Here is a 27422-nt window from a genome sequence, read left to right as displayed (position 1 = left end):
GTTATCTCGTCAACACGCTGAGTCGTTTATATCTCGACTTTTATCTGGAGTGCTGTGAACGTGTGTGTTTGAGCCTCCTTACTGAGGCCAATTTTTCTCCCTACCAACCCCTCTCCCGGAGATAGTCAGTCTCTCGTGCACTTACCACCAATATCTGTCTCTCATCCACTGACACTGGCTATAGATCAATCTTGGGGTCATGCAATAAGATATACATAAAATTCTCTTTCAATCATACACGTGAAGCAAAGTCCACCACAAAGCCCTTTCATTACTTCCATTCTCCGTCATTGGTTACATGCACTCGCCGTCCAATCTCCGACTCCGCACCACCACATCTCGAATCAAGACACCGTCTCTATCTGCTTTTCACTTGCCACTGACGTATACCCCATTTCACTATCTTCAAAATGCCCGACCAAGTCCGACATCTCGCCTCAGACACGGAATCTGAATCTGAATCCGATGGTGGCATGCAACTCGACGACCTAGACCTAGATCGCGTCGACGGTCTACCAATGTACGACAGCGACGGTATGCCACTTGACGGTGAACTTCCAAATGTGGATGGTGAACCGATCTACCGTCCTTCGTCAGATGATGATGTTTGGGGCGTGAACGGAAACAGTTCAAATGGATCTGACACTGGTATGTCTACATCCTATCTCCCCTTGTCAAGTCCAACTTCCTATCTTCCTTCATCTCCATCTCCGAATCCTTGCTTCGGTGCACAACTACGCCGCAAAAAATTCAACCCAACGCAATACAACCACAGTCTACAAACTAACACTCCAAAAAGGAAGATTCTCCGGCCGCGCCCAGAATCCCTTCACAACATCATACAACCGCGCCGGCCCAGACGGAACAACAGAACCCCAAACCGCCTTTGAAAAAGATGCCCGCACACGCTCGCATCTCTGTGACGAAAAACATGCCGCTCTGGCTGTCCTCATGGACAATGAGCTATTAGTTACATATGCGCTTGCCTCGCGAGAAGTAGGTCACTACCCTGCCATACACTGACATCTCCTGTCCATCCCTTGAATGCAGCGCCAGTGCTAGTCCCAGCCCCAATGCCAATCCCAGCCACAACCAAACCGAACTAACAAACCAAGACAATCCCGCAAACACGCCGCCGCTTCCTGGCAAGATATCTCGCCCCCAACGATCCAGAAAAAGCAGAGGAACTCTACGACCCGCGGTTCTATATCGCGCCTGATGGGAAGGGCGGGGAGGGATCACTTATTCGTGGTCGGTATCGGGAGGTTATTGGGGATGTTAATGATCATAATTGGCACAAGCCTGCGCATTTGAGGGTTTTGGATGCGAAAAAGGCGAAGGGTGGGTCGCGCTCTGTTTCGGCTGGGTCTTTTTCGGGGGCGAATTCGCCGAGGGTTACCGGGGAGGGAGGGGCTTCGTTGGTTGAGAGGGGGAGGGGGAGGGATGTGGAGGATGAGGACGAGGATCTATGAGTTATGAATTGATGCTCGTTGTTATTTTTAGCGTGGTGTCTCTTGCATGGTTTTTCAAAGTTATCCGGAATATTTGAATCTTATTAATGGATGCTTGGCTACAAGTTATCCGCTACTAAAGACAGACGTGATACTATAATGTTTGGATTCGCTAAAACAGATAAAAAAATAAAATACTATACAGAGACGCCAGTCAACGATAGCACCATCAGCCCAGAGATGAAGAGGAAGAGAACAAAAGAAAAGAGAAAAGGGGTATCATCGAGAGGGCCCAGAAAAGAGAATAGCTTCTCTGGATTTTGCTTTTTGTGTTCGTTCTCTTCCTCCTTCCATCACTGGGATATTACCAGAGAGATCCAGGCAATGCGGTGGCAGTGCCCTCGGACTTGCGAACTCATCTTCGCATTCTGGGTTGAACAGCTGATCACAGACGCAGCCATCCGAATCGGAGGGAAAGATTGAAACAAGAGACAAAGCAAGATAGAGAGGGAGAAACCAATCAGAAGAAAGAGAGTAGAAGCCAAGACCAAAGCCAAGGCTAAGCCAAGTGAGGCAGTCCTACATCTCTTTCTCCTCTCCCCTCCGCTTCTCCGAGTGGAGTAGACTCTCCATGTCTCCAACTTGCTTACGCTCTGAGATCTCGCGGCTGAGCATGCGAGCGTAGTGGGCCTGGGCATTCATCAGTGTCAGTCCTCGAGGCGGCGGTTTGTATTCCGGGTCATTGTAAAGTGGGTGGTGTAGGCGGTGCGAAGTGGTGATCCGGACCCGACCGTCTCTCATGACGGGTGATTGTCATTGCAGGGGCTCCGAGCTTGAAGAGAGGCGGTTGAGATGGAGGTAGACATCGGTTCCGTAGCTGTGGTGATCAATTAGCAAGAGTTTATAAGAGTGAAAGTAGGGAGATAAAAAAAAAGAACATACCCTTCCATACTGATCAACTTCAAATCACCGCCAAAGTACCGTGCGTACAGTCGGCTTATCGGTAGGCCATATCCAAATCCAGCCATTGGAGCCTTGAAATCGTTCTTGTCGAAATCAGGGTCCAGGTTGGGCGTTTGCTCCACTGTCGTGTACATGTAGGTCCATACGAGAGGGATTGACGACCGGGGGATACCACCGCCTTCGTCGGAGATCTTGATAGTGATGTCCTCTTTGCCTTCGGCAACTATCACCTTGGTCACGGGGAAATCATCCTTATCGGCACCATGTTGTTCGACGACCGCCCGGAGCGAGTTCTTGAGGGTCTCGAAGAGCATGTGCGATAGGTGACCGGGGACATACATGAAGTTCAGATTCTCCTTGCAGACCAGCTGCACCTTGGGCGACTCGAAAAGACCATAGTAGTCCTCGCAGACGAAGCGGGCATTTTCAATGGCCTCCAGCGCGATATCGCGAACGTTGGTCTTGGTACAAATTATTCCGACATAGTTGGGGTGTTTGATGTACGTTTGTTCCGTGAGTGCGATGTGTTGGCCTATGAGCATTCGTATACCAATCCTTGACATGTAAAACCGGTCGAGGAAGGACTGAATCGTGGAGTCGATCTGCATGCGCTGCCGCGCACGTTTCCACTCTAGGATGCCTTGCGCGACGGTGGTCACGACCCCATCATGGCGTCGCTTGATCTGTTGGAGGGTCTTGGCAAATCGTTGGTTGTAGTCATTGAGTTCCGGGGGCCAGTCTCCGTGGTCGTCCGCAGGAAAAAAATACCGTCGGCCTGCGGTGTGTGCTTTTCCAACGCCATTTCCATTGCAGACGGTCACGGATGATCGGTATTGTCCTTCACGTACGCTGGGATTTGGAGTTGTTTCAGAGAGGATTTTTGAAGGGCCGCCGTTCATCCGACCTGGTCGTAACAGACGTGCTTTCACTTCTTGAGTCAGGGTGGGGCGAGGAAGAGCGATGATTTCCTAGTTTTTGGGGTCAGTACATGACCACGGGTTTGAATGTTAATGGGTGATCCAGATACCTCGAATGACTGCGCATACCAGTCCTGAACTTTTTTGATAGATGGCATCTCACTGAGTCCATCTGGCAGCTCACCCAGATCCTGCACACGATGTGCCAGACGGATCGGGAGTTCCTCGGACAAAAACTGAGAGGCGCGGAATAGGGTGCCTAGATGATAGTTAGATATGTGACTGGAGATATTGCCAGACCAATTCATACCTGTTGAAGGACGGTCACCAAATTGGACCATCTGCCTCAAAGAGACACCGGTTGCGGGGAAGCTGGCATAGTGTCTGATGGTTTCCATCAGCCTTTCTGAAGGCTTCCACATAGTGGCGTATATAGGCCGAATGGCCTGTAGGAGATGTGTCTAGAGAGTGTTAACCTGGGGAGAGAAGTTTTGAGGAGGGAAGTGTGAGTAATGCGAGTCATCGGAACGTTTTGAACTGCCGAGGTCAAGCGGTCCCCGGGTTCTCCGCTTGCGCTCTCCGGGGATCGGAGGAAGATCACACGACATTACGTTGGGGAAATAAGCAACTTACATTTTATTGCTTGTTGATTGTCTATTTGCTTTCAAGTAAAAAGGGAAAAAAAAAAGAAATCTAAACAAAATAGCGTAGGAGTGTGTATTAAAGCCCTAAGGTACTGAATCTAAAAGTCCGTTCACCCGTTCAGATGACGTAATGTGGCCTGAGGCATGACTCACATGTGAGATATCAAAATGTCGGGGTATATAGCCCGAGGTCACTGGCATGTTCTTAAACAGAAAGGTTATTCTGGAAGTTTAGACGGGGAGAAGATCACTAATCCTGTTTAATGCACCTTTTACTCATATATAAAGAAGCACCTACTTCAACCTACTAAACAAGAATAGTTAAGGCCGTGCGATGCCTTTTTAGTAATATTTTAGATGCAACTTCCAGTTTTCCCTCAGACTGTTAGTGATTGAGGGGACTAGAGCAGTTTCTTTCCACTGATCTAGATCTTTTTAGTGGAAGTGTGAGTCCGTAGCATAGTCGTTGCCCTATAATATCTCTCTTGGTGGTGGTCTTAGACTACTTCGGCATCCAAATATATTTCCACCTTATGATTCTAAGACATACGCAATAAGCTTTGAGTATAGGGCTAGAGGTCATCCTTGTAAGTGCTGATCCGAGACAAGTTTGGTCGAAGTCACATAACACGGGCCAGTCCAGCTAATTTGTTTTTAGTTCGCTAGAGGCATAAATCACCCCACAACGATATCCCGTGTGTCCACGAAGCCTCTCGAGTTCGTTTGGATCAAGGGATAGTTTAATATGAAATAGATAGGAAAACAACGCTTGGGAAATGGGATTGAATGTAACATGGTCCAAGCTGTTCAAAATAGCGGTGACGAGATATTGAAGTATATCAGGGCACCGATGACTCAGCAAAGCTGTCTAGAGGGATAATTTAGGCTCATGTATAACATAGTACTCTAAATTGATTATATAGCTTAGTATGTACTGGATACCATATATATAGCAGTGTTCCCCAGTTTCCTTTTTCGGGAACATTCTATATCTTAGAGTAGATATATAACTATGCGCCATATGACTCAGTCTATAGGACCGTGCATCCCTGCACAATCTAACGTTTGGTACTTTTGTTACCCCCCTTTTTTAGCCTTTGAATGGATATCGCTAAGAAAATGACACTTGGTGAGCACCGCGGCTATCTCGCATTTCCTGGCGCAGTCATTCTTTGTTCCTAATTGATTCTCGGTTCTTCAGCTTGGAGATTCTCTGAATCTTTTGTTTATATCCTTTTATATTCATAGAGAAGAAAGAAAGAGAAAAGGCATAAGATGCAACGGGCCACATTCCCACGCCCATTCGCCCGGCCAACAGATCCGCTTTCTGGAGACTCAAGATTCCCTTTTCGAGCTCTTGCTGTTCACTTATTATTGCTTCTGACTGGCTATTGTTTCGCCCCTCCTCCTTTTTTTTTGTGTGCGTTGGCAAAAATAACCAATTTCCCTGAAGAAAAAAAAAAAAAAAAAAAAAAAAAAAAAAACAATCAATTCTGCCCTAAAATCAAACCAAACATCCAAATTCTCCTTCATCTCTTCCCTTGTGCGCTCTATACTTAACCCTTCCCCCCGGGATATACACAGGGAAGAAAAAAAAAGACGTGCACCCCTCCGATATATATACCCTCCGGAATCCACCATGTCTCGTCGTCGAATATCGCACAGCGAGATGAACGAGGCACTCGCGTATCCTTTCATGCAATCCAACGGTCAATTAAACGGTCAATTAAACGGCCAACCCCCTCGCCGAGGTCCCATCGAAGGTCCCGATGGTCGTCGCCTCATCCGTCGCGTCACATGGCGCTCCTCAACCTACAAGCTCATGGCCACCCTCTGGGTCCTGGCCGTCCTCTATATCGTCTGGCTAGTCCGTGACCTCTTCCTACCATCCACACCATCCGAATCCGAAATCCCTCCTACTCAACCCGATCAGAAATAAAAACGCGCTTCTTCTCTGGGGCTGTGTGTGGGGTGGGAAGGAACACTCGTATTGGGACTGGGTGTTTCGTTCCGGGAGTGGGGGGGGAGGGGGTTCACCCATTGCGGGTTTGCGCGAGGCCGTTTGGCTCTGTGGATATTTGGGTCTCTGAGTGGTCTTGGGCAGAAATGCATTGCGCTTGGGGATGGCCCTTTTTTGGCCCCGTGAGCGCCCCATGAGAGATTGCGCTTCACAAGTCACATCCACCCGGCTCGCTTGATTCGTTGCAATCGCCGTTTCATCTCGCTTCGTGGTTCCGGAGATTCGCCGATGTACTAGCATGATTGTTGGGCATTTTGGGAATGGGTCTGCCACTATCAATGGGTGGATTCGGACTTTGCTAGATCTCCTTCTCTGACTCAACTGGCTTCTCTACCAGATTAAATCTGCTGTGCGCCAGTCAATTGACCCAAACAGCTTTGTTCTTTTTATTTGCATTACTTATTTTGTTTACGATTGCATGTCCACAGCGTTCTATTGCATATAGTTATGATTACCACACAGGCTAATAGCCTGATCAGCATTTCCATCTCTCTCTCGTTTATCATGTTTGGGCGGTTCAATTGTTTTTTTCTTATTTTATTCTCTCTCTGAATTCAGAGCCTCTGCATTATACAGCAAAAGTGGAATACCATCCTAGAATGCTTTATACTTGGGCTATATACAGTATGACAACCCAAATTGACCCCTCCAAAGATTTGCGCGGGGCATCGGGGAAGCAGGAAAGTGGGGGGGGGGGGGGGGGGAAATTCCCCTATCCACATGTGAAAACATGCTATGCATTACTTGTTATTTGGATACTCTCTATAGGAAACTCCCCCTTTTATATAGTTTTTCACATTCTAAACATGTGCTAAGGTACCTTAAACGAATAGGGAAGAGGTCTCACCCTTGGCAATGGTGCTTGCGTAGGGCTTGATAGCGGCGGCCACCTCAGTGGAGGTGAACTTCTCGACCTGCTGCGGGGCACGGCCGACGAAGGTGCTGGCGTCCAGGAGGGTGTCCAGCTGCGAGATGATGGGGTCGAAGAAGGCGGTACGGCGGATGCGCTCGATCAGGTCGTTGTCCTTACCCTGCTTCTTGACGTTGTCGGCAGCTTGGTGGGAGAGGACACCTGGATAGGTTAGGATTTTGATTCAGATCAAAATATATCAGGGGAGAGAAACTTACGGATCTCCTCATGGGCGTCCTGGCGGGAGAGACCCTTGGCGACACAGGCCATGATGATGTTCTCACTGAGATATAGTGTTAGCGAGATCTAGTAGATTGGTTGGATGTGTACTCACGTGGCCATGAAGGGGAGCTCGTCGTTGACGTGGCGCTTGATGACCTCGGGGTAGACGACGAAGCCGGAGGAGACGTTGTCTAGTAATGGTTAGCTATACTCCGACCTTTTGATAGTTCTGATGACTTACTCAGGAGGATAAGACAGGCATCAGCAGTCAGGTACAGCTCGGGGATGCTGATACGGCGAATGGCACTGTCATCCTAGTACAAGTTAGTAGAAGATTCTAAATGAAATCCGGGGGTAAACTCACAAGAGAGCGCTCGAACCACTGAGCGGAGTAGGTATCCAAGCAGTCCTTGGGGAGGTTCTGCAGGTGACGTCCGAGAGAGCACAGACGCTCCGAGCGCATGGGGTTGCGCTTGTAGGCCTATGGATTATCAGCGAAAGAGACCCAATTAACACAACAGATAAGAAAACTCACCATGGCACTGCTGCCAATCTGATCCTTCTCGAAAGGCTCTTCAACCTCCTTGAGCATGGCAAGGTGACGGATGTCAATGCCAATGCGCTCGCAGGTAGAACCGAACGAACCAAGAGCGTTGGCGACATCAACATCGATCTTACGCGAGTATGTCTGGCTGGAGATGATGAAAGCGGAGTTGAAGCCAGCCTTCTCAGTAACAAGCTCGTCGAGAGCCTCGACCTTGGCGTGGTCGCCGTTGAAGATCTGCAGGAAAGATGCTTGAGTACCGGTTGTACCCTTGACACCACGGAAACGCAGATCATCACGGGCACGCTCGAGGTTGCGCAGATCCATCAGCAGATCCTGGATCCAGAGACAAGCACGCTTGCCGACGGTCACCAGCTGGGCGGGCTGACCGTGAGTGAATCCAAGACAAGGAAGGTCCTTGTATTGCTGAGCGAACTGGGACAGCTTGTCGACGACAACAGCCAGCTTGGGGATGAGGATGTCGAGACCGTCGCGGAGCAGGATCAGATCGGCATTATCAGTGCAGTAGCATGAGGTGGCGCCCCAATGGATGATACCGGCGGCGGCGGGGGCAACCAGGCCATAGGCGTGGACGTGGGCCATGACATCGTGTCTGCGGCGCTTCTCCTCCTCGGCGGCAACGGCAAACTCGTCATCCTGGATAAGCTGGTGGGCCTTCATCTGCTCGATGGCCTCCGTGGCGATAGGAAGTCCAAGCTCTGTAGCCATGATTCAGTCAATTTGGATGTCTTGCTTTCAACTATGTCCGCTATCGGTCGATGCTCGACTCTCCCGTACCTTGTTGAGCCTCCGCGAGCCAGGTCCAAAGCTGTCTCCACGTGGAGAAGCGCTTCCGGGGGGAGAAGAGATACTTCATCTCATTGCCTGATCAATTGAGTATGGTTAATTCTCGATCTATACAATTTCCGGGTTTGTCCCTCCTATGGAGGGGCAGTTGGGACCGACTTACTCGCATAACGCGAGTTGAGGGGGGTCTGGTAGACATCGTTGCTTCCGGACATTGTGTCGGTAGTTGTCTGAGACACTCAACTAAAGAATTGAGTAACAGGACAGAGGACAAGACAGGGACAAGGCAATGTGCAAGGAATTTTGCTCCAGTCCGACCTTAGCGGGGCTTATCACGTTATCGGAAACCTTACGATCTACGTATCACATGACACCTTACGTTTTAGCAGGTGACCCCGGGATGATGAGGGAAAGCAGATTGGGTGGTGGCATATTATGATATTAGCTCGTATAAATGACAGTGCGTAATTTTAGATATTCGCTCAGGGAAACTAAGACAACTGCGCCAGCTGTACCGATAGGCTTGCCTTGTCGTACTTGATGTATTTGCCGCGGCCTTTGTCGATCTCCACATATCGATCGTAAAATCGGGCATACAAGGGCTCCAGAACAGTCTGCAGCTCCCGAGTCAGCGCAGTGCGCACCTCGCGCTCCATGTGAAGGGTTTTGTGCCGAGACACCATTTCATCAAAGCTCGCGTTGAATGATTTGAACTTGTCCTTGATTGCATCCTTATCCTTGGACGACAGGGACTTGACGATGGCACTTGAATCCACGTTGCCACTGGAATTGCGTTGCGCTCCACGGGAGGTATACTGCACATCGAGAAGGTACTGAGATGTTTCCTTCCATGCATCGAGATAGGTAGACGTCGCGCGCTTGCGGAAAGTGTCGATCCGGGCAATACTGTCGGGGTTGCCCAAATAACGTGCCAGCTCTGGGCTCTGTCGGATCGACCGGTCGACCACCCAGAACACGTTGGACAAGAATACACCAAGCGCTGCCTTGGATCGATGGAAAGTCCGACCTCGAGCTTCCAGGGAGGTCATCAAGGCCTCGATCATATCTAGGATGAAATGCGATAGAAGGGTGCTGCTGTCTGGACCTACATCCAAAGGAGCCGAGCCGGCGGTGTTAGACTTGGCACGCCAGTTTCCATCCCCCAAAGATGTCAGGATAGAAGCCAAAGGACCCGAGTATCCTGTCAGTGTAGCTAACGAGCTCATCACCTCCTCCACAAGAGGCACTGATCCACCATCCGGTGGGAGTGGTGCGGTAGCAGCTTTGCGCTTTGTTTCCTCGAGTAATTCGGAAAGAGACGACTTTGCAGTCTCTCGTACAGGCCGAAGAGCCTCGATCAAGAGGCTCTTCAGTTCCGCGGCCTTGGGGTCAATCCGATAGGACATCGCAGTCACAATTTCGATGATCTCAAAAGCCAAGAAGCAGTCTGTCATCAGATTGGCCTTTATATACTGGTTCAGCTCACGCAGTGTTTTGGAATATTCACCCATAGCTTGGAAGAAGGTAGCCTGCAACGCCAGGCCCTGCTGATCTCCAGTGAACATCTGCACGATAATACCGTGCTCGGTAGTTATAAAGGCCTCCAGCGCATTGGAGTAGATACCAATACCATTGGTACCTTGCTTGTAGGGGCCATCGGTAGGTCGCCGTTTAACGGTATTGAGGGATGCAATGGCGAGGTTTTGCAAGCTGGATGTGATGTATGGTCCTCGTACCTCTGCATACACCTTCAGCGCGGGGTTATCTCCCTTGCCGCGCTGAGACCCATGGATGGATACGGAGCCAACCACCGAGCACACGGGCGCCATATGGGAGACAGTTTCTTCGGGTATGGATGGAAAGGGGAGATCTAGAAGTGTCGCGCATTAGTTTTGATCTGGATCGTTTGGTGGTGATATGTGTACCTTTGGTAAGATAGTGTAGGGGCTCAATCGGAGTGGCATGCTGGCTTAGTTCTCCGCGTAGCAGTTCTTGAAGTTTTGCGCTTCCGGTGTTTAAAAGAGAGTTGAAGTCGGTGATCGCATTCTGGTTGGATCGCAGGTTTGTTGTGTTGAGGTCGACCAGCGCCTTTTCAACACGTTTCACCGCCGATAGATACTGCGTGAGGCCGGAGCTCTGTGGTCTGATGAATGGTCAGCAAAAGACTCGGGGTTGTATATCCAAAGAAAGTAGAGATACATACCCTGCGCGAATGATGCCATCTTCGCGGTTTTTTGCATCGAGAGGCTGGCGCAGGCGATCGATGGCGTCGTTGACCTTGTCGATATTGCTGTTGGTGATTTGAAGAGATTGGGTGTTGCTATAGATGGGACCAATGGCTTCTTTGACAACTTTTCCTCCAGTCTCCAGGCGTACCATGGAACCTTGTATCTTCTTTGTGAGTCGGTTGAGCTTCTCCAGGTTGGCATACAGCACCTCGACCTCCGCGCTCTCCTCGGCGTAGGCGGTATTCCTTGGCGCCACCATGGTTAATTATGAAATGCAGTTCAGGCAAAATCAATACAGAGAGACCATATTACATGTCACCAGGACCCCTCATGTCCTTTGAGGGCAAATGGAATGGATTGATTGTCCCCTCTGAGCTCCATCCAGTGATAAGGAGCTCCGCCACGCTAGTCCAAAAGCGGCACCCCAAGTCCGGAGATATCACGTGCTAGAGTCACGTGAATATACGTCATGCACTTGAAACTGTTCCAAAACGGGTTGGCTTGTAAGAAAAAAAGGCAGTTAAGGTTTTGGGAGTCCTTCAATGGATCCCGCTAGATGCAGCAGGCCTCTTACCTTGCCTTCAACTCCCTGTCTACGATGTGTGCCGCAAGGGTCACTCGTCTGAAATGGACGGTACCTCCCGCTGCCCTAGCTGCATACACTGCGGGGGAATTGTCCCACCCCAGACAATCAAAAGCTCATTTCACTACTTCTCGAACACGATACAGCAATGACTCGGGGTCTAATGATTCCAATGCAGGCTCAGATGGTCATGGTGAGGATGACAAGGACCATGGATCTATCTGGAACAAGCTCGATGGGGTTAAACAAACTGTTACCTCTGGCGAGTGGGCAGATGTGGGAAACATCACGGACTACATTATCCCTGATTGGACAAAATTTCTACCAGCTACTGCCCAAAAGCTCCAGCGAGAGCTCTCACAGTCACCCGGCTCATTATCAGATGATATCTGGAAGGAGGCACACGATCCCGATATAAACCCCGAGATTCTCCGTGAGGCCGAGGTACGAGTAAGTGAGGATCTCTGCGACGAAGAGCAGGCATTCAGGCGGCAACGACAACGGAAGGTTGTGAAAGCATTGTCATCCTACCTCAACATACCCGAGGAGGACATCAATCCCGAAGATGTACCGGTTATTGCGATATGTGGCTCGGGAGGTGGCCTGCGTGCTCTAGTCGCAGGCACCGGATCGTACCTTGCAGCACAGGAAGCAGGACTGTGGGACTGTATTACCTACACAGCTGGTGTCAGTGGCAGCTGCTGGCTGCAGACCCTCTATCACTCGTCCATTGTGCAGCGAGACTTTGACAAACTTGTCGACCATTTGAAGAATCGTCTTGGTGTCCACATTGCATTCCCGCCGGAAGCTCTCAACCTCCTCACTACTGCCCCGACAAACAAGTACCTTCTCAGTGGCTTTGTGGAAAAGCTGAAAGGCGACCCTGGAGCGGACTTTGGGTTGGTAGATATTTACGGAATGCTGCTCGCAGCGAGACTCTTGGTCCCACGAGGAGAACTGGGAGTCTCCGATAAGGATTTCAAGTTGTCGAACCAGCGAGCCAATTTGATAAATGGGGCTCATCCACTCCCCATCTACACGGCGGTGCGACATGAGATTCCTGTCGAGGCTCTTGAACACCAAAACGACCAGGGCAAGAAGCAGCCAACGCCTGAGCAGCTGGTGAAAGAGTCACGAAATGAAGCATGGTTCCAGTGGTTTGAGTTCACTCCTTACGAATTCTTTTGTGAAGAACTTAATGCCGGTATTCCCACCTGGGCTTTAGGACGTCATTTCAACGCGGGCCGCTCCGAGGTTTCCATTGACAACCTCCCCATCCCGGAGTTCAGAGTTCCCGGGCTCATGGGTGTTTGGGGTAGCGCTTTCTGCGCGACTTTGTCTCACTATTACAAGGAGATCCGGCCTCTGGTCAGAGGCCTGGCTGGATTTAGTGGAATCGATTCGCTCATCCAAGGAAAAAACCAAGATTTGATCAAGGTGCACCCCATCGACCCTGCGGGTATACCCAATTATGTCATGGGCATGAAAAATCAGCTGGCCGACTCCTGTCCAGAGTCAATCTTCCAAAACCCCCACCTGCGTCTCATGGATGCGGGAATGAGCAACAACCTGCCAATCTACCCACTCATTCGACCTGGTCGCGATGTCGACGTAATTGTCGCATTTGATGCATCTGCAGATGTCAAACAGGAGAACTGGCTTTCTGTCGTCGATGGATACGCCCGACAACGTGGTGTCAAGGGTTGGCCCGTCGGTGCCGGATGGCCTAAAAATTCAAGCCTCAAGGAGACTGAGGATGCCCTGCGCGAGCCAGAGCATATCACCGAGGAGCAAATCACAAAGAAACTCGCCGATGCCAAGAGTAAATCTGGAAACCAGCCCGCTGATCGGAAACCAAAGTCCGGCACAGACCTGGGCTATTGCAACGTTTGGGTCGGCACCACGGAAGAGCGAACCTCGGACGATGAGCCTCCACCATCCAAACGCCTGTTTGATTCTCCCAATAGCGCAGACCACTCTGAATCCGAGTTCCACCTGATGCGCCCAGATGCCGGCATCGCGGTTATCTATTTCCCTCTGATTCCCAATCCTTCCGCACCAGACCTCCCTCCTAAGCCTAAATCTCGTCCGCGTGCAGCTGCTCAGTTCATGCGACAGGATAGCTCTCAAACTAAAGACCCGGAACTGCCCCTAGCTCCACAACCCAACTCGATCGACCCTGCAGTTGATGATTTCCTGTCGACTTGGAACTTCATCTATACGCCTGACCAGATTGATTCCGTAGTCGGACTTGCGAAGGCAAACTTCGCCGAGGGTGAAGAGCAGACTCGCCGTGTTGTCCGTGCAGTCTATGAGCGCAAGAAATCCGATCGACTGGAGAAGGAGGCGGCAGAGCTTCGGAAGAAGATGGAAGGCTTTGTGCCTCTATGATTCCGCGGTCAACTATCACCGGATCAAAACTGATTCTGGTTGAAGCTGCCACGCCATCGTGAATATAGACGGCGCTTTTTTGACATTTTTACCTCGCATACCCCTATCATTCCTTTCCTCTTTCCTTTTTCCTATTGGTTTGAATTAGATAAAACCTGGCATATCTAGATTTCACACTCATACCGTTCCTAGCGAGCTGCGTTCATTTATGTATAATACAGAGTAAACGGCCTCTGAAAATATCAAGCATACAAAATATTCAATTCATATGGTATATTTGTAAATGCACCATGTATTACTTATGCTATGCACTTGTATTAGCCCTGGCTAATACGATTTCCCACTCGACTGATCAGAGCTCTAAAGTTTTACTCTGTCCCCCCATTCTTCGTAAAATTCGTCTTCACTCCCTCAAGCCCTTCACTATGCGCCTTCTTAACTTTGCCCTCATCATCGGTAGTAATCCTCTCATCATCGCTTCCAGCAAGACTAACATCCTGACTATCACCTGTCTGCTTCCGCAGTCCAAGTTCTTTCTCCAACGCATGTCCCAGCTCCTTGGTCTTGTCCGAGATACTCGTAGCAGTACTTTTCTGCGACGAACTCTCAGAAGGACGCTGGCTCTCCTTATCCCCCTGCAATCCCCGCCAATCAGGCGGCTCGCTTTCATGGATAGAATCGCCAGGTTTGGGCTCACTAATCGGTATCCCAGCTGCCGGCGCGATATCCTCGCTCTTCCTCCCCTTCCCTTTTGTCTTGCTAGCTGCACTGGCCTCCACGGTCTCCGCCGCAGGATACCGCCATACAACCTTCAGCCTGTCTAACGCCCGGATCCCCTTCCTGGCGCTCCCTTTGATCCCATCCATCGCATCCCATTCTGTCTCGAAGATGCCCGAGTCGTGCTCGGCTCCGCCTTCGAAGTAGGGATTGAACCAGACATGCGCGATGGAAGTTACCATTGCAAAACCTGTGTATGATGCTTTGCTGCGGCGTTCGAAGTCGATGTTCACATCCGAGTTGGGGACAATGACTGGTTTGTGGGGTTTGAAGATTATTGCCGAGACACTGTGGCCTGGCGCGGACGAGCCCGAGACGCCAGATCCCGATACCGCCGGGGACCAGGTCGCAGACGAAGGGAGTGGATTTTTGATGTCGAGATTGGAGTTGGGGTTCGGTTCGGTGATATCGCTCCCCTTGCCAACATCTTGTTCCTCAGACGTCAAGCCCCCGTTTTCAACGATGGTACGCTCATTCCGGTGAAACAGATGAAAACACTTAATCTTCTTCCCCTCATCCACATACCCTTCCACCGCAACCTTGACCCCGTCCCTCAACCCCCAGATATGAACCTCCAGGATCTCCACCGGTCGCTCGACATATTGCTTCCCCATCTCGTTCGCCCATTTATCGATATACCCGACATACCGCAGCTGGCTGGGGATGCTAACACCGTCCCCGAAGCCGACGCGCATGCGCCGGTCCGTAAACCGCTGTAGCGCGTCTTCCTTTTTCCACCCCTCCTGGCTGATCAGGTATGCGCACGCGATCGTCCCGCTGCGCCCTTTGCCTGCTTTGCAATGCACGACGGCGACGCGTTCTCTTTTATTGGTGTCCATGTCGGGCAATTCTTTTTCATCTAGTCGTTTTAACCAGTTCCGCATACTGGCCATTATGTTGGGGATATGCGTGAATGGCGGTGGGTGGTGGTCGGGCCAGGGGAAGTGGTGGATGCGTCCGTAGACTTCTGAGTCTGGGTATCCGGTACCTTCGGCGCGGAATTCCCAGATGCACCAGTTTGCGCCATGTTTGGTGTCGAGGAAGTTGACGAGTGCGTCTAGTGGGTTGCGGTAGGCGCGCTGGGGGTATGTTGCTGATGGACCGGAGGTTGCGATGACTGTGGGTTATGTTAATTTGGGTATTTTGGTATGGTATTGGTGAGTATGTTACCATTCTCTGTCACGTAGCAGAGGTCTAGCCCTGCTTCTGGGTGTTGTTGTCTTGGACCTGCGACAATCTGGCGGAGAATTGATGACTGCGAGATTCCAAGGTTAGCACTGCTGTTGGAAGGTTATTGAGATGGAGCTGACGTACCATTTGCAGAGTGAATATGTGCTTATAAGTTATGTCCACCAAAATTAAGTGAACGTGGAAGAGACAATATGTATACAATTCGACAGGCACGGGGAGTTGTTTTTTGAGGCGCAGCGGATGATGTCATCGAGGTCCTTGCTTTCTATAGATCTACAATATTCTACGAACATGTATATAATCTTGTCGCAACTTCAATTCCTTTGTACAATTCCAGGCTAAATATACAAGCCAAATAGTTCCATCACAAACATCCCAAAAATTTTCAATTGGGTATGTCGCGTGCTCATCAATCAAAAGAGACCCATCAAGACCCGCCATCACAATAAAAATAAACAGCCAGATCCCCCCATTTCTAAAGAGTTGTAGAGAGTAGCAATTTAAGCAATGCCGTACTCCTGAGTAGGCTTCATAGCAAACTGAATCGGCTTGTGGTCAGGGACGGTAACATTCTTCGCACCGTGCTGGGACCAAGTCGCGAGGGACTCGTCGCTGAGATGGGAGTTCCAGGTGTGGGTGACATCGACAGTCCACTGCGAGTTGCCTTTAGACCAACCGGCAGGGGAAACAATGGTTGTGATATCCTTGTCGTCGCAGAGGACCTTCTTCTCTGAGATGCCGCTGCAGTGGGTGCGGAACTTGGGGGTCATTGCGTTTGCTCGGCCGGCGATATCGTATCTGAAGATGCAGCCACCTTGGGAGCAGCCGAGAGTGAAGTTGGATACGCCCCAGATGATGTCGTCGGTGATTGTTTGGGTCTGTAGGACAGCAGGGAGTGCAGTGGTTAGGCCTGCTAGGGCGATTGGGAGGAGAGTAGTGAGTTGCATTTTGTATTTTAGAGAAGAGTCTTGAATTGGTTACATAGAATAAGGGGAGGCAGGGGAGTTATATAGAAGAGGCGGCTGGCGTTTAACGGCACTTCCTTCGTTGGGCGTCCTTGGCACTCGGAACCCAACGTCGATCACTTTTAGGGGGTCTGGTGAACGTGCCTTTCAAGATTATGAGAAAAAAATCATTTTGATTGTTCGGCCTTTGATCATCGAATCATCGAATCATCATCATCGAATCATGAAATCAATCAATGTTTCGTCCACAAAGGTGGTACTGTTCAACAGTTATTGTCATGTCTTTCAGTCCGACTATTTATAGATGGATCTACAGGGAACAGGGTTTACGGTTCATCTCTGTTTTTTGGGGGTTTTTTTTTCGTAAGTGGAAACCAAATACAAAATGAAATTTGCTATGATGCTGAGGCAAATATTTGGGTAATACAAGTGCAGAGGCTTATAGTACAAGATATATACATAATGACCGAGGTCAAAAAGTTGTGACGCCCAGAACGGGTGTTGGCGTCACTTGCAGTTTGGCTGCATATTCCAGGTAACGTACCGTCGAGGAAATGAAGATTCTGATCGAGACTGAAACACGCCCGACATCGAAAGGATTCAACTAGTTTCACTCGGACTTGGTAGAGCCATTGTCGGTCCCACCGGCTTGCCATTCATCCCAACCCTCCTCTCTCATGTTTCGTTCAATGGCAAGGCGGCGTCGTTTCTTCTTTCGACGCTCTTTGTTGTAATCGCGTCGCTGCTCGTCTGACATGTTCAGTCGACGAACCGCCGGTGGTACAGGGTGGCGGCCAGCTCTTTCATTCGCTTCCCTTTCCTTCTGTTTCTGCTGCAGCTCCTCGTCTAGCTTTCTCACGTCGTCTCGAATAAAGGGGTGATACTGCAGTCGCATCGCAAACTCGTCCACAGACCCGGCACAGATCTCACGGATTTCCTGCTGTGTTTCAGGGCTGAGTCTGGCATCCCGCTTCATCAGGTCCTGGAAGTACATGAAACCAGACCGGAAATTTCCCGCATCTAGACACATCAGGATGATAGACTCGAAAGTAACACCGTTCGGTACCACCCCAAGTGACGCCATCTCTTTCACCAGGAACATGCCCGATTCACGATTGCGGGCCGTTCGGCACATCCGAATTAGCGCGTTGTACACTCGGACGTCGGCGCCTTCGGGGCATAACGTATAGAGCTCTTTGTAGAACCCAACACCGTCATCCACCACGGATGGGTCGTCATGGGCATCATGTTCACAGAGATCGGCAATAACTCGGACAGAGTCGATGGGAATAGTTCGTTTCTCATTCTTCAACCGCTTGAGAATCTGCCACGCCTCCCGAGGATCAACTTTACTCTGAATCATATGGGCAAGAATACGCTCCGTCGAGCTATCCGCCAGAGGAATTTTAGCTTCGTGCATGGTGCACAGCGCTTCAAACGCAGCAGGCAGATCACCTGCTGCCACGTGCGTCGCAACAAGTGCCTCATACTGTGTGCGCTCGAGCGGGATCCCGCTCTCACGGAGGTAACGGAACACAGAGCCCGCCAGCTCTGTATCACCGGCCATTGCAGCCATTTTCAATACGTCATCGCAGACTTCAACGAGCGGATGCATGTAGCCCAGTTCGACCATCCGTCGCCACACATAGTGTGCCATCGGGTAATGGCCCTGTTTACCTGCCTCGGTCAACACGTGCATCCAAAGCCGATGGGTCATGTCGTGGCCCTGGTCGACGCGCGCACGCATCACATTGTACACCTCGTCCAACTCCCCATGGTCGCAGAGTGTATAGACAATTATACTGTGTAGCCAATTTTCCACAAATATATCCTTTCGCCCCATCAATGCAACATGCTCGAGCGCGAGTTCAATCTGGTTCTCGCGGAGAAGACCAGCCGCCACAAAATGCCATCCGGCTGGGCTGAGCGTGAGCCACCGGTCTCGTAGCTTGTTGAGGATTTCCTGTCGTAGGAGGTAGTCCGGATGTACAGCGAGGACCTATGGAAACTCAATTGTTAGCTTCGATTTACATATATAGCTCTGTTCAACCGGATAACTTACCTGCAATGCACCGTGGAGTGTACCCGAGTCCGCGGTGATGCCATTATTCTCCATCTCCTCTAGCAAACTGCGCACAAGCTCCGGCGAGCCTCTCTCGTTATCGGTGTTTGCAAGGATCAGTGCCTTGTAATGGCGAGCATTCGGCTGCACATGACGGTCCCGAATGAGCAGTCGCAGGATCTGCGTTATGTGTCGAATGTTCGGCTTGTTGTCCATTGCATATTGCAATCGGGACTCCAGCCATTCGTTCGTTTTACCTAGGAGGTCGTCTTGCACCCTATGCGTTCGTGTGTATAGCGGACCGCCTTTTCGTTGTACGGGTGGCCTGGCGGTTGGATCTGAAGACAGGCGAGTGCCACGGTATTCATTTTCGCGTGGCTCTCGTGCTTCGCTCCGATCATTATGATGTGTTGCATTATATGGGACTTTGAAGTTATCGCCGCCTGAGGTGTTGTAGCATCGGCGCGAACCCGCGCTCGGGCTAGAAATCGAAGGTGGTGGATATAGTCTCGGGTTTCGTCCCTTGGGTTTGGGGAATGCTGTTGATCGACTGAGGTTCAAAGCTGTAAATGACGGACACAGAGAATACCATAGCCCATCGAGGACTAACGCCCGCCGCGACATATCCGTTTGTGGCTAACTCATCGGAAGCTTAGCCTCCGCGGATTTGACCTGGAGTTTGATATCACGTGACAGCCTCGAATATTCGCTTCTTAGACTGCATGGGGGTTTACAGAGAAATATAAACTCTAGTCTGGGTTTTTGGAATATCACATTTAGAGGTAGTTGTAAATCGACCAAGTGACCCAGATGCCGTGAAAATACAGAGCCAGATGCGCCACGGCCATGCTCGATCAAACCGTTCCACCGGACCTTCCGAGCGACCTTACCACCGTCTCCTCCGGGGGTATCTCGTTTTCTGTCTTCTTAAAATCATTGATGCAGAACAAGCTTATGTCTAATTGGGGCCGCCTCGTCCCCGACCACGTCCACCCCGGCCGCCACCACCACCACCCCGACCACGGCCGCGGCCACGATCACCGTCTCGGCCGCCGCGACGTCCTTGTGGTTGGTTCTGTTGCTGCTCTTTGACAATCTCGACAATCTCTTCGGGGACTCGTAGGTATTTGATCTGGGGGTTGTTAGCACATAGCCAAAAGAGCGGGGCTCTGAGTTGATTGCTCGCCGGAGGGCTTACGTTGTTGCCCCGGATGTAAACCTCGGGCAATCTGAAGAAGCGGTCGCCTTCAGGACTCGTCTGCACTACCTCGCGCAGAATGAGGTTCATGAAGTTATCGCAGGTAACCAGATGGCCGTTCAGAGTTTCGCCGTTCTTCAGCTCCACCAGCATGGGGTGGCCCTGTGCGGCCGTGAGGAGACCGAGAGGGAGCTGAGCAAAAATTGAGTTAGTATAGGTCTTGGAGAGAGCGTTTGGGTAAAGCTGAAGCTTACCATTTTGGAATGCGATCGACGAGGTGGGTGAAGGTGGGAGTCAGTTGGCGCACAAAGTTGAAATAGCGAGGGTTGCTCTGTAGGTCTAAAGTCTGTGACTAGCGGATTTAATAGCAGAATTGAACCCTAATGAATGGGCCTTTTGATTTATCTGGGGTTGTTGAGAGTAACAATGATTCAAGCTCCAAGAGATGCGACGAGGAAGCCGGAAAAAGGGAAGTGCCGAGCCCAACTGTGGTTTGGGTGACCGTCTACACATGCAAGGAACTCTTGAACTTCCATTTTATTTTATTACTCTTCTATTTGCATCTACTATTACGCATATCAAACATTCATGCTTCTACTAGTATGAGAGATTTCGGTAACATAAATTAGTGGGTATCGACTAGAATTGAACTTCTAAAGTGGCACACCTATCGGAGAATGGTGTGTAAGACTAAATTGTTAAATGTTTTGAAAATAACACCCTCATCCACGGGCATGCATTACATAGTACATAAGAGAGCTGACCACCGCAAGGCGTTTAAACCCTTGGTCGCTTAGCTAGCTCTGTTTCGTCCTCGTCATCATCATCATCCATGACCGTGAGCTTGCGCTTGATACGCTGGTCTCGGCTACCGGTAGGAGCCTTGCTAGTCTTATCGTTTGTCTCTGCCTCTTCATCCGATTCACCTTCTGACAAGCGGCCCTGGAGCGCATCCAATGTGATCTCGTAACCTTCCTCCACATTTTGGACCGTAGCGTCAAGTTTCTCCACCCGGTCTAGAAGCTCCAGTTCATTCAAAAGTTCTTTATGCTTTTTATAGAGACGTTGCTTGGTTAGCATACGCCACCAATAGTAGCGCCGGTCATCCTCATTTTCGGCCTTGAACTTCTTGATCAACAGTCGAGCGAGGTTGGTGCCGCCAGCTAGGCGGTGGCTGTGCGGGATCTGGCCGAGAAGGTACATCTCCAAAACGTGTGCAAACTGCGTGGGTTCGATCTTGAACGACTTGCGGATATCGTGGAGAAGTTTGGTAGGTATGAGGGCGGATGTGGGCACATTGCGAGGGCGTTTCTTTTGAGAATACGCCCCGAGGGGGTCTGGGTTGAGATTCACGTTGTGCTTCAGGAACTCAGGTCGCAGCAGACAATAATCGGCCGAGTCCCGCAGCGCGTCGAATTGTTCATTGGGGTCTTCAATGGTCAATTCTAGAATGGTTGGGTCTGCGATGCAGGCCGCGTGAATTGTGGTGTATAGGTGTGTGCCGTGACCGGCGCGGTGGTGTGAAGGGAGAATAAGGAACTGGGCAATGCGGATCCGTGCAGGAAGCTCGGCAATGTTGACTTCTGGTGGCGGAAACTCATCGTTCTTGACTGTGGGGGTTTGTGATTGATCCCGTTGGTAATACCAATAGCGGTACGTTGTGGCATATCCGACGATCGAATATGATGATGCTGTTGGTGTTGGAGGAGTCACCTTCTCATATCTGTAAATTTGATTAGCCTTAGGTTACGGATACCAGCAGGGCAAGGGCAACATACACGAAATATACCCTCCACCGGTCGAGCGTCCACTCCGGGTCATCTGTGTCGAGGGGAGTTCCGGCCTCAATGAAGAGGGAAACGAGAATCTGCATGCGATCCAGAATTTTCCGCACTTGCGGGTCTGCAAGTGATCCAGCCCAAACCTCATATTTTCGGTCATTGACCTCGTAGTCAATGACAAACTCGCCTGGAGGCTTGAAATCTTTTGCGTCCGGGTCGTTCTGAACAGCTTTCTCATAGTCTGGGAGATTGGCGAATGCCTCTGCGCAAAATGGTGGTTAGCTTATATCGCACATATTGTCGCAAAGCTTAAACTCACCTTCCTGGACAAAAGGTTTCAGAGTATCGAGAAGGTCGACAGCGGCTGTGTCACCAACCGGCTTGAACTTCTCATCATAGGAAATGTGAACATGAGGGCGCAAATCATGGGCCGCAAAGCGCAAACGGATAATTAAGCCTCTGTAGCCGAAGATTTGCTCATCGTCACCGAAGATAGGATACGTAAATTGGGGGTGGAACGTCGAAAGTGTTTTCGGCTTCTTTTCGTCAGGTTGAATGATGGTAACATGGACCGCATCGTTGGCGTCGCAAGACCCTAAAAGTAAATATCAATCAGATTATATCCTGGCGTTGGATAGGAAGCCATGAACTTACATCCAGCGTCCGCCATTTTGACAGGATACGTGGAATTTGAATGTCAAATAAGACAACGGAAGGTCTGAGGTCTAAAGCGAGACGCGAATACGCGCCCCGGCGCGCATCAGTATTACCTAATCTGGATCTATGGCCCGCCTCACTACACTAAAACGTACCTTAGATCTAACAGAGTACATCTTAGCACTTTACTATAATATATATTAAATTTATATCTAGCTTACTATTACTTTATTATTGCTTTTTAATACATGTCTCGGATAGTAGGCGAAGCTAAAGTGTATGTACTAATACACATATCTATGTAGACATTTCTTCCGTGCCCATCTGCCAGTTTCCATAGAAAAGGGCTTAAAAGCCAGGGCATTGCATGGGACCATTCCCACGGTTCCCGCAGTGCTTGCCATCTCCGCCCTTAGGGACCGAGGAAAATAATTAAGAAGAAACAGAGTAAATCAAGGAAGGCAATCCTATTTACTATTGTGAAAGCTACAAGTGCTTGGGTGGTAACAGGAAAAGAACTTTGGAAGAGAGCTGAATTAGAACTTGTAGGCCGTCTTTATGTCTAACTTTTATTATACTCACGTATGTTGTTTATGTTGTTCCACAGCCTCTGATCTAGTTTCCATTTCCTGACTGATTTTTCAGTTGGGGTATCATTTCCAAAGCTCGCTGTATCCCCATCGTGCGTCCTATTCGCTCAAGCGTTCCAACAACCCATTCATGAACTTCATCGGGGGTCCCCGCCGCACCCCCGGCAACTCCTAATGGGAAAAGCAGCATGAATATACCGTTCAACAGTGGTATACGTGATGGGTCTTCGGCAACTCCTTGCTTGAAGGTAGCCTCCTGACATGCAGCTCCGGCACATATGTCAATTGCCATGCAGGCAATCGTGTCCAATGCTTGCTGCCGTTGAATCATATTATCTGCTGTGGGTTGTGCCATTCTCGAAATTAGGGATACGATGGTTTCGTTTACCAGGAGTCGTGCCCAGCGGTAGTGGTTGAGAACTTTCGAAACCCACATGCTTTTGTAGACATGGCACTGGTCGCGAAAGCTGTACTCGTATGTATTGGATTGTTTCACAGTAAAGGACCAGTATGTTGGGAGATGAGTTCCCCACTCGCGAAGTTCACCTTCAAACGATAGTGCTGGGTCAACTGCTGCTTTGGCGTCGACTTTTTCGTGATGCAGACATGCATCGAACTTCGTGAATCTTATTAGTATGTCAACAAGGCCGACGCCTGGTAAGATATCTGGTGACGCAGAGGGTATAAGATTAGGAGACCAGTCCAGTAGACCCAGGGTGATAACCCTCTTAGCAAAGTACTTGACAATTGAAACAAAGTAGAATTGTAAGTGGGCTCGGTGGTTCATGGCCAGGAGTGACAGCCGAAAGGTGGATTGTTTAAGCAAGGCAGCCGCACCATCCGCATGCACAATCCAACAGTCGAGCTGGTTTAGGGCACAGCTTACCATCTGCGCGGGTCAGTTCGTTGCAATTTTTAAACTGCAAAGTAGAAACCATCAACTTGAAAAACTTACCTCGTATATACTTAGCATTACGATCAAGTGGAACGCTTTGTCGGGATTTGCCTGAGTGGGATTCTGCACTACTTCTCGCACAGCCTTGATAACCAGGGCATGTTTCTCTCGAGACAATATCCGTAGTGCTCTGTCATTATTGACATTGGACAAGGCGGCAAGGCCAACCGAGATGACAGCATCTCGACTCGACCGATGGAGATTAATGGCTCCAAAATGAGGAGACGGTGGTTTGCCACCTACATCTATAGAGCCATTTGGTCTGGTGGCCATCCGTGTCACAAAACTGTTGATAAAGAATCTCAGCCCCTGGTCCTCCAATGGGGTGGACATCGGGGTAGTAATTCTCAGAGTCGGAGTCAATTGGTCCATGCTCCTGCAGAATAACGCAGCTGACGGCAAAATATCGGCTCGTAAGACGGATGTGGATATATCAGATTCTAGAGCACTATCCTCCAATCTTCGACGGGGCTCGGTCTTGGCTTTTGCTGCTGCACTTCGTCGAGCCGCCTTGCCATTCTCATCGCGGAACATATAAGACGGCACATCCCGATAGCCGCCACATGGTTTGCCTGCTCTCTTGTATTGGGAACACACGGGATCAAGCCGGTCACACTAGACCATGTCAGTCTACAATTCATTGGGTGTTAGGCCACGCCACTTACCTTTATCCGTCTTTCCCGGCAGCTGAAACAGCATTTACTGGGATGACCGTAGAAAGGCATTGTCCCCTAGATGAGGGGGTGTCATATTCAATACTAAATAGGCAAAGAATTCGTGAGGATCGGGGATGAGTCGATGACTTGGGGCTTAGCCTCCTGAGGGCTCCACTAGATTTTAGTAGATGCTTGGCATCGACCTTTCCCAATCGGGTATCTGTTTCATCATTTAGTCTCAAACATATAGTTATATCGGATTTTGTTCATTATTGCCTTTGATACTGGCTATGTTATTCAGGTTTGCAATTACACCTAGCTAGATACCCGGCTAATTATACATACTCGCGACAAGCTCTCGTTGCAAATCCTGCAGACGGGACTTCGACCCCCGGAGTCACGGGAAGATTGGTTCAACAAACCTAACACCGACGAACTAGGCTGACAAATACAGAAAAAACTAAATAAATAAAGTGAGGGGCTGACTAGCTAAATGCACATGGTAAAAAGAACTAGGGCAGAGTCAGTTGAAGAAGGCCTTTTTGAGACATCTAAACGTAGACGTATTGTACATGGCAAACATTCTGTGCTTGACCTTCCACGTGATGATGATGGTGATGAGCTTCATGCGACCTATCAGGTATCGTATTGGGCAAAGCTGTCGATATGCTGGTTGAAGTTGTACTGCTCGTAGAAGATGGGAAAGTCCCACTGTTGTCTGCAATAGTTGACGATCTAGATATTTTGGTGACCAAATTATCAGAGACAGCCCCAACTTCTATGGTGGTTGAACTCGAAGCAATCGCACTTTGGCGGGATACGACAGATGTTGTAGCCGTTGCGCGAGATGTAATGGACGTCCTCGGGGTGGGATTTGCTGTAGGCGAAGTGGATTTAGAGGAGGATGCAGCTACCACATCAGACTCATCCATGCGATAGAGCAATGATCCCCAGCCCAACCCATCGTAGTGGCCAGACCCTTCTCCCCAGGATCCCGCACCGCCCTCCGCGCCGCCGTAGTAGTCAAGAGAGTTGTTGAGGAACAGAGTGGTCCAAGGTGCGTCCATTCCAATCATCGTGACGTAATGGCTGTAGAGAAGCTCCCAGGTAGGTCTAATGGCTCCACGAGAGGCACTACTGATTTCGGTGTGGCTAACTATGCCGTTCGTGTAGTAGACGAAGGGAACGTCGTTTCCAAGGTTATATCGCGCAAAGTACTCCGCTCTAGGGCGATACATAAGTAATTGGTAAGGCGGAAAGCTTAGGACAATTGGATGGTACTTACCCGCGGAGAATCCGACTATCGTTATAGGCAAACAAATCCTCTCCTTGGTTCCAGGCCTGCTGCCCGATAACACCGAGAAGTTGTATGTCTAATGCTGAGTGACCCTGGTCACGACCAGATTCTTGGCCCTGACCGAGTAAAGCCCCAGTACCAGGCTCTTCAACGATATTGCTGATGGCATTGTTGATCGCGCCCGTTCCTTCCCCAGTTTTGAAGTAATCCACAGCAAAATCCCACACTGTTTGGTTGTCGGTTATGACAGCCATAGCCATTGCCGAAGCGATATTACACAGCTCCCAGTTTGCGAAGAAATGAAGAACATTGTGCTCCGACGGCTCTTCATGGTTCAACCATCTGTAGTGCATCGGGATAAAGATATTATTGGCCATTTCCACAACAGCTGGGAGGACATTGTCCACGAAGGGCTGATAGTCGCGAAGGAGTTCGGCTGCGTTGGCGAGTTCGTACCCCTGCAGGCCAGCTGTGAGGTACTTATCGTCACCACCGTCGATTGCAGTGAGAGTGATCGCCCATGCATGTAGAATATTGCTAGCAGCATCAGCAAAGCTTGTGTTTTGGGATATTTTCCAGCGTAGGCCTAGATCGAATGCTGCCGCGACGTCATGCCAGAGGAGCTCTGCGTTCTCGGTATGGTCATCCCATGTACTCCGATAGACAACGCTAACCGGGGAAGGAGTATAGCTGGCGTCAGAGAATGAGAGACTAGTTAGGGTATTCCAAGATATAGTCCATGGGTCCTGGTTGGCCTTGATCTTTTTCTGGGTGCGAGTGATATCGCTATTGGAGACGAGGAGACCAGGGTGCACAAAGCCTGCTACAAGGGGAAGAAGAGGTATAACGAAAGGAAGAAAGGCGACCATTTCAAAAAAAAGGGGGGGTAACATAAATGAATGCAAATATGACAAGACAAGAGAAAGGAATGAACTGGACACAAATTCGATATTTATATCAGAGCACATACTCCGTGCTTAATCTAAAGCAACTTGTGTTTCAACTGTGCCCCAGGCAATACGTGGGTAACATCTGCAAATAATGTCTCAAACCTTCTATAAGAAACACCGAAGATTATCCGAATAATATCTAAGAAAAGTCGGCAACACAAGCGTTTATGCGGCCTCAAGATGAACACCCCTTTTGGGATGCCTTTATACCTTCTGGATTTCATATAAAGGTGGAAAGGTGGTAAAAACTATAGAACTTATACACGATAAGAATAGTTGACCGCTTCTGCGGCGTTGTGAAGTCTTTTGGTAGACTCTTCTATGGATATTTCTTCCCTTTATTGATGCTATAGATAGAATACAGGCGGTAAAACGGATTAATTTGTGCAGAACAACTTTTCCATGTATAACATTTGATGATTTCAATGTTATTATAATAATCAACGTCAATTCTCCGTAGAACAGCTATGGCATTGTTTGAGGTTGTTCTGTTACTTCTAATATACGTGCTAACGGCTATCATCCATATGGGAGCTATGTCCCAAGAGAGTAAGAGTGTGGAAGTTCATGAGCTGCGCTGCTTCTGAGATGTCAGGTTAAGCTGCTGAGGTTAGCTATGTTACTTCGCAGAGAGCAGCTCTACCAGTTGGAAGTCAATTGGGT

The 27422-nt window shown here is 49.6% G+C and overlaps 13 protein-coding genes across 13 annotated transcripts; 3 read left to right on the top strand and 10 right to left on the bottom strand.

Annotated features, from left to right (window-relative positions):
- Positions 1-410: 410 nt before the first annotated feature.
- On the top strand, positions 411-1472 carry N7447_004871 (uncharacterized protein; the record flags this gene model as incomplete). Its single annotated transcript, XM_057229133.1, has 3 exons — positions 411-648; positions 800-996; positions 1116-1472. The coding sequence occupies 3 exons, from the start codon at positions 411-413 to the stop codon at positions 1470-1472; spliced, it is 792 nt and encodes a 263-aa protein (XP_057084223.1).
- A 558-nt stretch (positions 1473-2030) lies between these two features.
- Positions 2031-2252, bottom strand: N7447_004870 (uncharacterized protein; the record flags this gene model as incomplete). Its single annotated transcript, XM_057229132.1, has 1 exon — positions 2031-2252. The coding sequence occupies one exon, from the start codon at positions 2250-2252 to the stop codon at positions 2031-2033; it is 222 nt and encodes a 73-aa protein (XP_057084222.1).
- A 12-nt stretch (positions 2253-2264) lies between these two features.
- Positions 2265-3753, bottom strand: N7447_004869 (PDK/BCKDK family protein kinase; the record flags this gene model as incomplete). Its single annotated transcript, XM_057229131.1, has 4 exons — positions 2265-2328; positions 2394-3382; positions 3442-3590; positions 3642-3753. 4 exons carry the CDS (start codon positions 3751-3753, stop codon positions 2265-2267), a joined length of 1314 nt encoding a protein of 437 aa, XP_057084221.1.
- A 1861-nt stretch (positions 3754-5614) lies between these two features.
- N7447_004868 (uncharacterized protein) lies at positions 5615-5914 on the top strand (the record flags this gene model as incomplete). Its single annotated transcript, XM_057229130.1, has 1 exon — positions 5615-5914. One exon carries the CDS (start codon positions 5615-5617, stop codon positions 5912-5914), a length of 300 nt encoding a protein of 99 aa, XP_057084220.1.
- A 902-nt stretch (positions 5915-6816) lies between these two features.
- On the bottom strand, positions 6817-8693 carry ade13 (adenylosuccinase ADE13; the record flags this gene model as incomplete). Its single annotated transcript, XM_057229129.1, has 8 exons — positions 6817-7067; positions 7124-7188; positions 7240-7318; positions 7369-7441; positions 7492-7608; positions 7663-8390; positions 8470-8556; positions 8642-8693. The coding sequence occupies 8 exons, from the start codon at positions 8691-8693 to the stop codon at positions 6817-6819; spliced, it is 1452 nt and encodes a 483-aa protein (XP_057084219.1).
- Positions 8694-8969: 276 nt separating this feature from the next.
- N7447_004866 (EXO70 family protein) lies at positions 8970-10965 on the bottom strand (the record flags this gene model as incomplete). The annotated part of the gene is made up of 3 exons (XM_057229128.1): positions 8970-10348; positions 10404-10621; positions 10682-10965. 3 exons carry the CDS (start codon positions 10963-10965, stop codon positions 8970-8972), a joined length of 1881 nt encoding a protein of 626 aa, XP_057084218.1.
- Positions 10966-11262: 297 nt separating this feature from the next.
- On the top strand, positions 11263-13680 carry N7447_004865 (putative phospholipase A2 (PlaA); the record flags this gene model as incomplete). Its single annotated transcript, XM_057229127.1, has 1 exon — positions 11263-13680. The coding sequence occupies one exon, from the start codon at positions 11263-11265 to the stop codon at positions 13678-13680; it is 2418 nt and encodes an 805-aa protein (XP_057084217.1).
- A 368-nt stretch (positions 13681-14048) lies between these two features.
- Positions 14049-15774, bottom strand: N7447_004864 (putative phosphatidylinositol-3,4,5-trisphosphate 3-phosphatase; the record flags this gene model as incomplete). Its single annotated transcript, XM_057229126.1, has 3 exons — positions 14049-15574; positions 15628-15712; positions 15772-15774. 3 exons carry the CDS (start codon positions 15772-15774, stop codon positions 14049-14051), a joined length of 1614 nt encoding a protein of 537 aa, XP_057084216.1.
- A 374-nt stretch (positions 15775-16148) lies between these two features.
- On the bottom strand, positions 16149-16595 carry N7447_004863 (uncharacterized protein; the record flags this gene model as incomplete). Its single annotated transcript, XM_057229125.1, has 1 exon — positions 16149-16595. One exon carries the CDS (start codon positions 16593-16595, stop codon positions 16149-16151), a length of 447 nt encoding a protein of 148 aa, XP_057084215.1.
- A 628-nt stretch (positions 16596-17223) lies between these two features.
- N7447_004862 (pentatricopeptide repeat protein) lies at positions 17224-19299 on the bottom strand (the record flags this gene model as incomplete). Its single annotated transcript, XM_057229124.1, has 2 exons — positions 17224-18612; positions 18676-19299. 2 exons carry the CDS (start codon positions 19297-19299, stop codon positions 17224-17226), a joined length of 2013 nt encoding a protein of 670 aa, XP_057084214.1.
- A 334-nt stretch (positions 19300-19633) lies between these two features.
- On the bottom strand, positions 19634-20130 carry N7447_004861 (U6 snRNA-associated Sm-like protein LSm4; the record flags this gene model as incomplete). The annotated part of the gene is made up of 3 exons (XM_057229123.1): positions 19634-19807; positions 19874-20065; positions 20128-20130. The coding sequence occupies 3 exons, from the start codon at positions 20128-20130 to the stop codon at positions 19634-19636; spliced, it is 369 nt and encodes a 122-aa protein (XP_057084213.1).
- A 520-nt stretch (positions 20131-20650) lies between these two features.
- hat1 (histone acetyltransferase catalytic subunit HAT1) lies at positions 20651-22324 on the bottom strand (the record flags this gene model as incomplete). The annotated part of the gene is made up of 4 exons (XM_057229122.1): positions 20651-21596; positions 21652-21916; positions 21974-22249; positions 22309-22324. The coding sequence occupies 4 exons, from the start codon at positions 22322-22324 to the stop codon at positions 20651-20653; spliced, it is 1503 nt and encodes a 500-aa protein (XP_057084212.1).
- A 602-nt stretch (positions 22325-22926) lies between these two features.
- N7447_004859 (Chondroitin AC/alginate lyase) lies at positions 22927-26702 on the bottom strand (the record flags this gene model as incomplete). The annotated part of the gene is made up of 4 exons (XM_057229121.1): positions 22927-23790; positions 23857-24471; positions 25085-25736; positions 25798-26702. The coding sequence occupies 4 exons, from the start codon at positions 26700-26702 to the stop codon at positions 22927-22929; spliced, it is 3036 nt and encodes a 1011-aa protein (XP_057084211.1).
- Between the last annotated feature and the right edge of the window lie 720 nt (positions 26703-27422).

This window comes from Penicillium robsamsonii (genome assembly GCF_028829455.1).
Source record: "Penicillium robsamsonii strain IBT 29466 chromosome Unknown utg000003l_segment0_segment0, whole genome shotgun sequence".
NCBI classification, from domain to species: Eukaryota; Fungi; Ascomycota; class Eurotiomycetes; order Eurotiales; family Aspergillaceae; genus Penicillium; species Penicillium robsamsonii.
Note: the sequence above shows the minus strand (reverse complement) of the source record. Positions and strands in the feature narration are given on the sequence as shown.